General features: G+C 37.1%; 1 protein-coding gene across 1 annotated transcript; it reads right to left on the bottom strand.

Annotated features, from left to right (window-relative positions):
• Nucleotides 1-1,652: 1,652 nt before the first annotated feature.
• On the bottom strand, nucleotides 1,653-9,556 carry LOC107165766 (uncharacterized). The gene has a single exon (XM_089226646.1). The coding sequence runs from the start codon at nucleotides 9,079-9,081 to the stop codon at nucleotides 7,078-7,080; it is 2,004 nt and encodes a 667-aa protein (XP_089082772.1). The 5' UTR covers nucleotides 9,082-9,556; the 3' UTR covers nucleotides 1,653-7,077.
• Between the last annotated feature and the right edge of the window lie 2,906 nt (nucleotides 9,557-12,462).

The following is a 12,462-nucleotide window of genomic DNA, read 5'->3' as shown; positions in this document are numbered from 1 at the left end:
TTATCGCTTTAGTTAAGCGTAACCACAGTGGGTCTAGTGGGTTAAATTTTGAAAATAAACCATGTTCGAAAGAACCTCTCTGCCCCCTCGTCGTGACCTGTCATCGTCGTAAAATCAATTCGACATTAATATTTGTTACGACGACCAATATAATATATATAATTATATATATGTATATATTATTATTAACAAAGATTGCGGTTGCGGTGAACCACGATTGGTGTCGTCCAAATGAATGCGCCATCTCGTCGAATACTTAATTGAATGACATATTATATTATGTACCTATGTTATATTGTACATATATATTTGTTAATGTCTAAATGAAAAAAAAAAAATTAATATTTACATTTTATTCGCACGTGTTATTTTTTTAGTAATTAATATTATTATTATGTTTGAGTTTGCGGTCGTGGTTAACGGTTTCCGATACACTGGCACACACGGTGACGACTCCAATGGCGTTGCCAATAATACATCACAGACACATACGAGAGCGCGTATGCGCGTGATTACGACGCTCATTGGACCACTTAGCGAGTTACTGTCACTAGTGCGAGTGCGTGTGGCGTGTGTGAGCTTAACATATTATTGGTCCGTTGGGGTTCGCGAAAATGTGTTTGACAAATAAAAGAACTGTAACGGGGTAATATTGTTTTGCGGGGAAAACTGATTTTCCGCGCGTTCAATAACCGTTTCCCTGTTTGCCAGAAACATTAACCAACGGCGAAATGCACGGGGCCCAGTGTTTAAACAATGAGCACACACGCCCACGACAACTTACACATACCCACACGCACTCATTAGGCATTCAGTGATGTGTATAGGGAATAATAATAATAATAAATATAATAGGTATCTATTACATACGCAAATAACCGAATAATTACTAGGGGCTTATGTCCCCTAATATATTTAACATAAAAAAAAAAAAAAACAGTGACCACGTGAGAGGTGACCACCTCTCCTCTATATAATATTTTTCTAAACGAAAAATAGTATTAAATTTTATTATTTAAGCACAATAGGCAACACATTTTGTGTGAAAAAACCAACAAATTCGCCGTTGCTATTGTTTACCTTAGACTCTTTTCTCTGCGTGCTTATAGTTTTCCATGTTGAACTGCTTGTCAGAAAAATACAATATCACGAAAGTAAAATTGTTAGTTAGTTTTTATATTTTCGTGAGATAACTGTTGGCTTGATTTTAAAAAAACCGCTGATATGCACGATGATAAAAAGTACCTACTCGACGATGAGGTTTTGATTTGGGGATATTCGACATTTTGACGTACTTTTGGAAAAGGGGACTAAATCCCTTGAGTCCCCATTCACCAATTCAGTGAAGTATATTATTAATAGAAGACGATAACATGATTATCGATTTCACGTCATCGACAGCAATAGTGAATAGTGATGACGAGTATATAATTATTGTTACTATAATTCCCATTTCGTTTCAGTTAATTTATCGTAAGCAATAAGATTTGAGTATGCCAGCGTTAAGATGATTCAAGACAGCGCAAAATAGTTATTTTTGTGCATGTCTTAATGGCGCGAACAATTAAAAATAGAATATCACAAAATAAGTTTTAATAGTATCAGCAATGAGTTATATTCAACCAAATCGACAGTAAATATATAATAAGTCATATTCATATATATATTATATGTATAACATATATATATATATATATATATATTTTAATAATACAATATCACAATATTCCATTTAAATATAAATTGGTATACAATTAATTATATATTTTATTATATTATTCATTCAACCAGTATTATAATATATTATCATTATCATTGTTAATATTTATTATTTAGAGTTATAGCCAAACAAAATTTACACAATATATAATTTAAAAAAAAAATCTGTACATAATACACATAGTAATATATATATTTATTTTTTATATTAAACTTAAAACATGGTAAAATATTATCATTTAATACAAAAATAAAATACGACGTCTTTGGCAAGTGCATTGCGATATTATAATAACCGGTCGATTTTTTTTTCTGTATAATATATATATATATATATATATATATATATATTATATGCTAGAAGAATTTTACAAACTAAAAAAAGACCAAAACAAAAACAAAACCGTATAAACTATGTTTCGCGTACAGTTAAACCAGTACATAACAAAACAACACATATTATTAAACATAAGTTGGGTCTTAAGTAGGAATGTAGGATACATGCAAACAATAAAATATATATAATATTATTATCGTTTGAATATCAATCTATATATAATATCATATAACTATTATATATATATATACGACAGGAACTGTGTGTGCCAATATACGATAAATTAAAATTCGTCGTAGTAAATATCACTAAATAAAAAAATAAAACGGAGCCGAACGGCCGCAAAGTTTTAATGCACCATTGGGTTATGTGGAGCGTACGCTGTAGTGGCTTTGGAAACCCTTTAAAATCGTTTATACACGAAAGTACCTGATATTATTATTATTATTATTATTTAGGTTATATTATATCATAAATACGTATATTACAATACATGTTATACATGTTATACCTGGTATTATAATATTATAATCAAACGAACAAGTATAATAATACCTAAGTATATTATAATATATAGCAACATAATTTGATTACATGTCGGTATTGTGTTATAATAATATATAATATTATTATACCTATATAATATAATATACCTAGGTACGCTCACCGAGAACATTTAGGGCTTATAAGGGGATACAAGTTCAGTTCCCTCTGCACTGGCGGAAACTTTGCGACCGGTCGCGTGGTTTTCGTACCGTTGGTTTAAATAAAAAAAAAATTAAAAAAAAAAAAAAAAGTTAATATGTAATATTATACTATGTAAAAAAAAATAACAGTAAAAATCTTCATGCTCGAGATTATACGAATGTAGAAGTTATAGGTAGGTAGTTATCTTATTGTGGTTGGGTGGTTGGACGGTCGGTTCACATGAGTGGTCTACGGCATTGGTGATCTTACGTGGACCTAAGTCACTTGGTTTTACTCTGGTAGATCTCATAGATCTATAAACCTATAAGTATATATAGATTTAATTAGAGAACACAGTACGTCCTAATAATACCTACGGGCTCGATCGAGCTGTGTGGACGTTACGTGCACTATGATAATATTGCTGTTAAACGTATCGCGTTTTTACGGACGTGTAGGCATCACCCGACACACACACACGCCGCATAGGTATATGATTTCATCATAAACGTATATTATTATGGTGATATTACACACAACGACAAACATACTGAATTACAGGACATGGTTGGTGACGGTGGTTTCGACTGGCCGCCGTGCATATTATAATATTATTATGGTATATGACATCGCGTGCACTCATATTATTGGTACACAGCGGTGAAAAAAAAACTTTGAGATATAAAAAAGAGCCCTGAGGGCAATATATACGGTACACGGGGGTGGCTATAATTTAAAAACGTTTTGCGCGTGGCGGCATTGCGTTTGCGAAACATTGAAAAAAAAAATAATAATAAATAGTGGAAAAAAACCGTTTGGGCGAATGAAAAGATGAGCGGGATTATATTGCCGGTTTCTTTCTTTAGTTGGTTTTTTATTTTCGTTTTTCTTGGCCACGACAAAGAGATGCGCCTATACCGCACATCCATGTGATGTTCTGCTCCGTGTGCGTAGCTACGGAGGTGCGGAACGTATAATATATAATACAGGTAAGATACGGCGGGAAGAGAAGACATTCAAAATGTATGTTGCGATAACAAAAAAAGACGTTAAGTACTTGAGAAAACTGTGTGTGCATGTGTGTTTCCCCCAGTCGCACTATATACTCGCTCGAATAAAAGTAAGGACACAAAAAAAAAAAAAAAAACAAAACGATAGACGCGTGTCCATATACGACTATTGTATGATAGGTATATAATATGATTGCAGGTGTCAAAAAATAACGCTTGCGGTTTCGAGGGCGTTTTCCACTATCAAATATCCTACAAAGGGAGGTGTCTATTGCTCTCTCTCTCTCATTCCATATCTATCTCTCAAAAGTCCTATACTAAAATTGATTACAACGTACGTTCGCTTGCGTATCGATAGTTCGCGTATACTTATCAGGCGGGTGGAGTGAGAGGATTTTTTTTGGACCATTGCCCGCATCGTATTCGGAGTGCAAAATAAAAAAAAAAATGTTAAAACTAAAAAAAACCTTTGTGAAGAAATTATGAAAAAGGAAAAGTATAATATGGGTGGTAGTTAGTAAAAAAAGTAGATTCGAGTCTTTGATACAGCGAGCTGCCGTCGAGGAAAAGTGAGAATAATAATGTAACCACTGCACAAAAGAGGGAGATAGAGAGAGAGAGAAAGACCGACAAGAAAAAATTAAAATATTAATAATAATGAACTCAAACATTCGCGAAAACGTAATTCATACTCTATTTTACTCTGTGCGCGGATAGGTTAAGTGCGCACACAAGCTTTGGCACAATAACTAATAAAAGGTATATATTATATAATATATAATAGTCTTTTTTTTTTAAATAATACCTTACAACGATAACATATTACGTTACAATATTCATTTGTTTGATTTCGTTCGACGAATTTTGCTTGGTTTTTACAGCAATTATAGTTTTGTTTGCAGTTTTCTTAAAAACAAAAAAAAAACGGTCTCGTCTGCTGTGGCCACTTCAGTGGTCCGTCGAGAATTAAATTCCATTACAACTGTGTCCCGTCACAGAAAACTTTTTGGGTACGTAAATTTATGTCTCGATATCGAGTAAAAACAGAAATCATAATATATTCTCTATAGGTCAGACGATTCATGCCGAAACCCTTGAACGAAATTTTAAACGATAGGCTGAAATTTGCAGGCCATCTCAAAAATCAAATATTTTTAAACATGAGATCATAATATAATTATATTATAGTGTTTAGTAAAACATCGGGCAAGAACCATCAGGTTGGTATAAGATTTCATACTGACGGATCGAGTGAGTTGCTCGCATATTGATTTAGGTACCTATATTACCCATCACATGTATTTTCGTCTTCCAAAAGTTTCGATAAAAGTTATTAGGGTATCCGTATTATTCAACTAAAATGTATCATAAAATAAAAAAAAACCCTTAAGAACTAAAAGCGTATATTTTGATAATACACTATCATCTAGCGTTTTTCTTTGAATTTTTAGATTAATACAGTAATATAATACATTATTATTGTCGGCCACATTACTGTATAGACGGTCGCGGATTTATTTTCTTTCTATTTGAAAACCGTTTAACACGATTTAAACGAACGGATGAATAGCGCCTATTATGTATGCTCTGCGATCGGTTCTCCAATCATGATATAAAGTCTAGATTAGGTACGTGAAAAGTATTTTCATACAATTTTATTCCTGATTCTGCGTTATACAAACTCAACTGTAGACTAATACGGATCAGACGATAGTGTAATAACTGGAATAAGAACTGTGGGTACAAATGTCTGCAGTTAATAGTAAATTTCAAAAACATTGAGTGGAAAAAGAATGATGAATCATTCAATTTAAGTAAAATACGATTTCATCGAAGAATAACATTGATTAGATATATAAAATACTAATGCATTATAACAAGTTCAATTTTAAAAAAGTTACATAAGTAGGTTATATATTTGTAAAAAGAAATGTTATAAGCCCGTTACCTACGGATTATCAAAATATGCACGTGTCACCTTACACGCAAATTTTTTTTTATAACGATAAGTTCTGATGTTTTTGTTTTGATCGTTCTTAAAACTTTGTCGTCCAAATTTATCAAAAATACTGTGAGATCCGAACACAATAATATTTGTAGCCACATTTATCAGATATAATGTTTGTACCAAAAATATTTCGACAACTCTGTAATATGGCCTCGTTGTGATATCGTGTTCAAATCATATATGTTGTTATATTTTAGACACGGAAATGTTTGTTGAGCGAGAAGCATTCTCAACACACTGGTGAGTCGTAAAACCAAAGGTACCGCTATGGCGCTATAGTATAATTTCATAATACAAAGTGCTTGACGGTCGTAAATTCGATCGCGATCCACGCAAGATTACCACCGAGAGAGAAACACGGCGCGAAAACTATGGGGGATGAAGCGCATTAGAAGTAAGGGTTCGTCATTGAAGCAATAAAAGTATAGTTTAAGTAACATAGGGTTCACGAGGGAATTGTTTCCTAACATGATTCTCAAACCGACTAAAAAAAAATAATCCAATGATTAATGAGTATTGTTATTGTATGGCGATTATATAACGTTATTTTATCACAACATGACGTGTAATATTTAAACGATTAATTATAATAAAGTTTTGTTAAATTATAAATTAGATTTTATTTTGAGTATAAAAGTAGTAATGTTTTTTAAAAATAGTGAATCATAAATATACATAATATACAGTTATAATTTTAGACAAGTTTTGATTTTTTGCTGTGCAACATGTTTATTGTTATGTTTGATTATAATTAATTGTAGTTTATAAATAATTTTTTGCGTATTATTGCATGTTTAAGCAAAGATTAAAATTAAACGTCATAATCAATTACTTGATCGTTACGACTATAGAAGAGACACTGAAATAATTATGGTTTTGATAGAGCAGGGAATGGTTTTGTGTATTGGTTCACCTGTTTAAAACAATCTGTATTTAAAATACAGCTCACTTATGTAGTATAAGTAATTGTCGTATTTCTGTAAGTATTCAAGTAGTATATTATAGTATAGTAAATCTATTATTGTAGGTTACAAAACAATGTTCGATGCGAATAAGTACAATTTTTGGACCGGACCGCCCCGTTGGAGAAGTTTGTATGTCGTAATAAAAATACCAACTAAAATATGCATCTTATAGTATAAGACTTATACGGTGAGTTAAATAAATTAATAATATTTACTACGGCGGTGAGTCTACACAGCTGAACAAAAAATATAAAAGAAAACCGTACCCGAAAAAAACAAAAACAGATCAAAAAAAAAAATTTAAAAAAAAAAACACGAATTGTATATTTTACTTAAGAGCGTCGGTCGAGATCAAACATCGGTTCCGCATCCTTCCTGGTATCCTTCGTCCGGTGACCCTTTGTTCAGTGCCCGTTTGAGCGCACTCAGCGGTGGCATCACCTGGACCCCGTGTTTCCACACCCTGAGACTAGCAGCCTTCGGATCCGGCGGCGCTGCCACCATCACCGTTTCTCTGGCGTTGAAGGTGGCCGCCGCCAATTGTGCGGGCAGCGGCGGTGACTTCTCTATGATCGGCGTTCGGTCATTGGCCGTCGCGTCTGACGATGCCCAAAAACCGGGTGAGTAGAGCGAATCGTCAGCCGTCCTCCTGTACTCACCACTCGCCGACCTCCTGGCCTCCTGATGGTGCTGAGAGTGTACGGCGTCCGGTGGCTGAGACTGAGGTGATTGCTGTTCGGACGCGTCCACTATCAGGTCTGGATTGGACGGCTGGCTCTGATATAGCACAGTCCGGCCGGGGTCCAGCACGCTGCTGTGGCCGAAACCAGTTGCCCCGTAGTGGTCGGTGGCAAACGACAGTTCCGAGAGCTTCGCGGGTCTCCTGATCCCGCCGACCATGGGATCCGCGGCCGTCGCGTGGTCAAACGCAGTGCTGAGTCCCCCGTACGACCCACCAACCGCCATGGACGACACGACCGTGGTAGTGGCCGGGCCTGTGGCAGGGCCAGACGCAGGCTGCTTGACCTGCACAACTACGGCAGCCGTACCGTTACTGATCGCCGACGTTGCGGTGGTAACCAGATGGTGCGGTTTGCCGTCAGACCTGGTGGACGAGGGCGGCAGCCGCTTGATTCGGACTAGTAGGTAAACAATTACCAGCAGTATGGTGACGATGAGAAACACCAGAAACACGCTAAGGCCGGCCACCTGACCGTTGGCCAGGAACGCGAGACCACCGAGACGACTGACAACCAGCGTAAAGTTAGCCTCAGCTCGACCGGCCCGGTTTTCGGCCACGCACAGGAACTGTCCCGAGTCAGATGGCTGAACGTTAGTGAGCAACAGCGAACTGTGGCCGGTACCTCCGCTGGTGGTCGTCTGGTCGTCGGTCATGAACACCCGTTGGAACGGTCCAAACGCCGTGTTGTTTGCGAGAGGCCGGCCGTTCCAGTACCATGACACTTTGGCGGCCGGTGACGATTGAACGCGACACGAGACGGACGCGTTGTCACCGGTGGCCGCCTGAACGGTTTGGTCGTCTTGCCGCAAGATGTCGGGCTGACACGCAAAATCGTCAGCGGCCAGCGCAGAGAACGTTCGGTTGGCCACGCGGCCCGGGCCGGTAGCGCACGCCGGGTCAACGGCCGTCGGCACATTGTTATCAGTCAGCCAAACCTTGACCGGCCGCATGCGACAATCACAGTGCCACGGGTTCTCGTGGAGCTCAACGCCGTGCACCTTGTGGAGCGTGGCCACAGTGCCGGCCATCAGCTCAGTCAACCGGTTGTTGTTCAACTTGAGCGTCTCCAACCGGTCGATGCCCACGAACGCACTTGCTGCGATCTCGTGCAGCTCACAACCAGACAGGTCCAACCGGACGAGTCCGGTACACTTCTGGAACGCTTCCGGCCCTACGCGCTGTATAGGGTTTCCGGCTAGCGACAGGTCTCGGAGAAGCGGAACGTCGGCCAACGTGGAAGTTGGAACCGCGGTCAGCATGTTCCGAGAAAGATCGATCTCCACTACATTGGTCAAACCCCGGAGCGCTCGGCTGTCGATCTGCCCTATCCGGCACCGGGACATGTATACGCGTTGCAGGTTGAGCAGCCCAAGACGGGCAAACGCGCTTCCCGGAAGTATTTGCAGGTTGTTGCCGGACACGTCCAACACCTGCGTTGCAGTATCAATGCCCGTCGGGACCGTGATCAGCGACTTGTCGCGGCATTCGACACTCTGCTTGCCACCTTTCCACTTGCACTGGCATGCGTCTGGGCAAGCGTCGGCCCGGATCGGAGTAGCGCCGGCGACCGCCAGCACCGTGGCCACCAGCCACAGCTGCCACCGACGGGCCATCACGCGGCGTGGCCCGTCGCCCGAGCGTGGCCGCTGGACGACGGTTGTGACGGCACCGACGTCGTCACGACGCCGGCTGCACGAGTAACTCCCGGTCGACCGATCACCGCCACCGCCGCCACGCGCATCGAAACGCGCGCGAAAGTGAGACGAAATGATTTACCACGACGAACAGTTTGAGATTTTAAAAAAACGACAACGGTATACGTGCACTTCACTTCTGTTCGATAGCGTTAATTATGTTATTAATATTGTACTCACGCACGGCCAGACGTCGAATCCTATTTTTCGTACACGGTTTAAAAATTAATATTAAAATACAAAAATACTGTTAAAACACCGCGGACAAAGGTGAACAGAAAAAAAACATCCACTTGATTAAGCTAAACAAACGTTGCGTGAGCTGACGATTAAGACGACGAAACGACAATCGCACACGGCCACACGTAATCCAAACGATGTCCGACGGTCGACTGGCGCACGGAGGAAAAATACGTCTGTCGGTAGCGACACTACACCAGCGGTGACGGCAGCGTTGGTACCGTGTGAAATACGTGCCGAGCAGCGCCATCGGGTGGCCGGACGTCTAACCAACGTCGCGGTAACCATCACCCGGCGATTCGTCATGGTCACGCGTAGATCGACGTGGATCGAAGGGGAGCCAAGTGTGCAAGGGCGCCACGACGGCTGCTGTTCATCACCCTCGGTTCTAGAGCTAGCACCGCGAATCTCTCGACGGTTGTATCACACTGTCCTCTTTTTCACACTAGCATAATGAACCTCCCTTTGTCATATATTATAATTATGTGACGATAATAATAATATAAAGCCGTCTTGAATAATCCACTTTTAAGTGTTTTCGGTATGCGTCATCCAAATATTTGTATAAAGTATAAAACTGTTTTTATCATCGATAAACTTAAATTGTGATATAAATAATATGCCTTTTATTTTGGTTACATTTAGGAAATTCGTAGTACATACATATTGCGGTTTGTGATTCGTCAACAAATTAACTATCGCCTTTATACATTTGATTTAAAACAAATGTTGCTATTAGCTAAATGTCGTTAAGTCGTTATAGTCAATCAATTTCAATTTTGTAAATAATTTGATATTCCACATTATTATAAACAGCGATAGTAAATTCAGAAAATCTATATACCATCATCGTACCTATTTCTTGCGGAGACTAAATTTATTTTTGTTTTATTAATTAGTGGTCAATAGTCCTGTGGTACACCTATACATGCTGTTATTGTCAGCTCAATTTTTAAGTAGTATAAATTATGAAGGGTACCCGTTGAGTTTTCTCCCACGCCTTAAATTTAAGTGTACTTCTTTCAGGAGGTAAAATTGGAAATATTGGTTGGTCAAACCACATATTTTCATATGTTGCTCGAGTGCGGCTTTTCCGGATAATCTAGATTTCTTAATTTGTTCGTCGAACCAGGTAAAACATCTTTTACATAATATAAATAGACGTCCCTTATGTAATGTTTTTTGTTTTCTAACTAGTCTCGAAAAATTTGAAATATATGTGTAGTGTGACTGCTCACCACATTCGAGCACTAAAGATCAAAGTGATTTGATTTTTCTGAATCAACAACTCTTAACGGATATACTATATGTTTCATTTCAAATTTAACGAATTTCAAACCATATACATTTTACTGTTGTATCATTATTTCGTTTCAAATATTGGAATTTCTGAAATGGGGGTGGGGAAGATTAAACCAAAAAATCATACCGATGCTCCTTGTTAAAGTAATTTTTATCAACCTTAAAACGATTATTACCACTAATGTGTCGTGCTAAAATCGCCCACTTAAAACAACACTCATCAATATTTTGTGGGTTGATAACACCCTTTTTTTAGAGATACTCTCCGGGAGTGGTATATATGATGAGCCACCCATAGAAGTATACTTGTATGCACCCAACAATATACCATCAATTAAAGCTAACTTGAATCCACTCCCCTTTCTCATATACACATCTTCCTCAAATAATAATATCGTGAAATCATCATCCACCAGAGTACTTATATCACTAAATGAAAAAAGCTCTCTCGCTGATGTTTTAAACGATCGATTCTCAGAGGGTAACTCCTAATGCGAATAAGTCGCTTCCAATTTTACATTATATTTAATTAGTTTAATACCAACAAAATTATTAAGTTTAACCAATTCAGGCTTTAATGAGCCGAGAAAAGTTTGATAAGCTATCATATTTTCAACATTACTTCTAAAATACCAAACAGTTGTCTGATCTAGTGAGGAGTCGATTTCATTGAAGTCTGGTATATTACCTAACCACATATGAGTTTTCTTACGTTTAATATTATAATGTTAAGAATTTTTATTCCTCCGTTTACTTATAGTGCTATGAGCGATGGGGTCTTGTGATGTGGGTTGATTAACCACTTTCAATATATGTGGCGTGAAACCTATTATTAATATTATTATTATTCTAATATACCGTAATATAATTAATATTCACCTGATGATTGTATTACCCATTGCTAAATTATACTCAGCCCTATATTTAATAAATCCTATTGTAAAAAAAATATTATTATAGTATAATAAGTGTGTTACTATTTAATAATATTTAATTATTAGTTTGAACTATTGAATAATTTATCAGTGGGAATATTTAATATTTTCGCTATATAATTTCATAGAAATATGTAGGTATCATTATTCGTATAGACTATAAGAAATTATCACTCTATTAATAAAATATTTCAATTTATTCAGTATTATTAATAAATAAGTTATATGAATACGAATAACATTATTTAATCATATATTTTATTATTCGATATTGTAAGTAATTAATTTATAATCTTTAATTTTAATATAAGTTATAATAATAAATAAGAATACATACCATGTTTTTTTGTATATGATCAGCTAGATTACTTTGACGTGTGAAATCTTTTTTACAGTGAGCGCACTGAAATTTCATTTGTTCGTAAGATTTTGCATGTCTCAGCATATTACACTTCACAGTGAAAACTTTAGCACAAACACCAAAATTGAACATTTTTAATGATAGATATTAAACTAGGAACAATAGTAACATACAAACTGTTTACAATAGTTTGAAGAACATTATGACTTCTTTGAGTGGAATCGGGTCTCTTATATATGATTTATTTAGCCCCGCTATATAGTTGTAGTATTAGGTACTTACCTAAACATCTATTTTTTCATAATATATCATAACATATTAATATCTATAGTTAAGATATTAGAAAACTTGGTCTGTCATGTCAATAATAATGTAATTGTGTTAAAAAATGAGTTTTGTTGAAATGTGAAATTATAATTAAGCAGAAGAAAAATACTAATTAATTATATTATTATTATTGGT

The sequence above is a fragment of the Diuraphis noxia genome, unplaced genomic scaffold (genome assembly GCF_037042655.1).
Source record: "Diuraphis noxia isolate RWA-SAM2 unplaced genomic scaffold, SU_Dnox_SAM2 contig0004, whole genome shotgun sequence".
NCBI classification, from domain to species: Eukaryota; Metazoa; Arthropoda; class Insecta; order Hemiptera; family Aphididae; genus Diuraphis; species Diuraphis noxia.
Note: the sequence above shows the minus strand (reverse complement) of the source record. Positions and strands in the feature narration are given on the sequence as shown.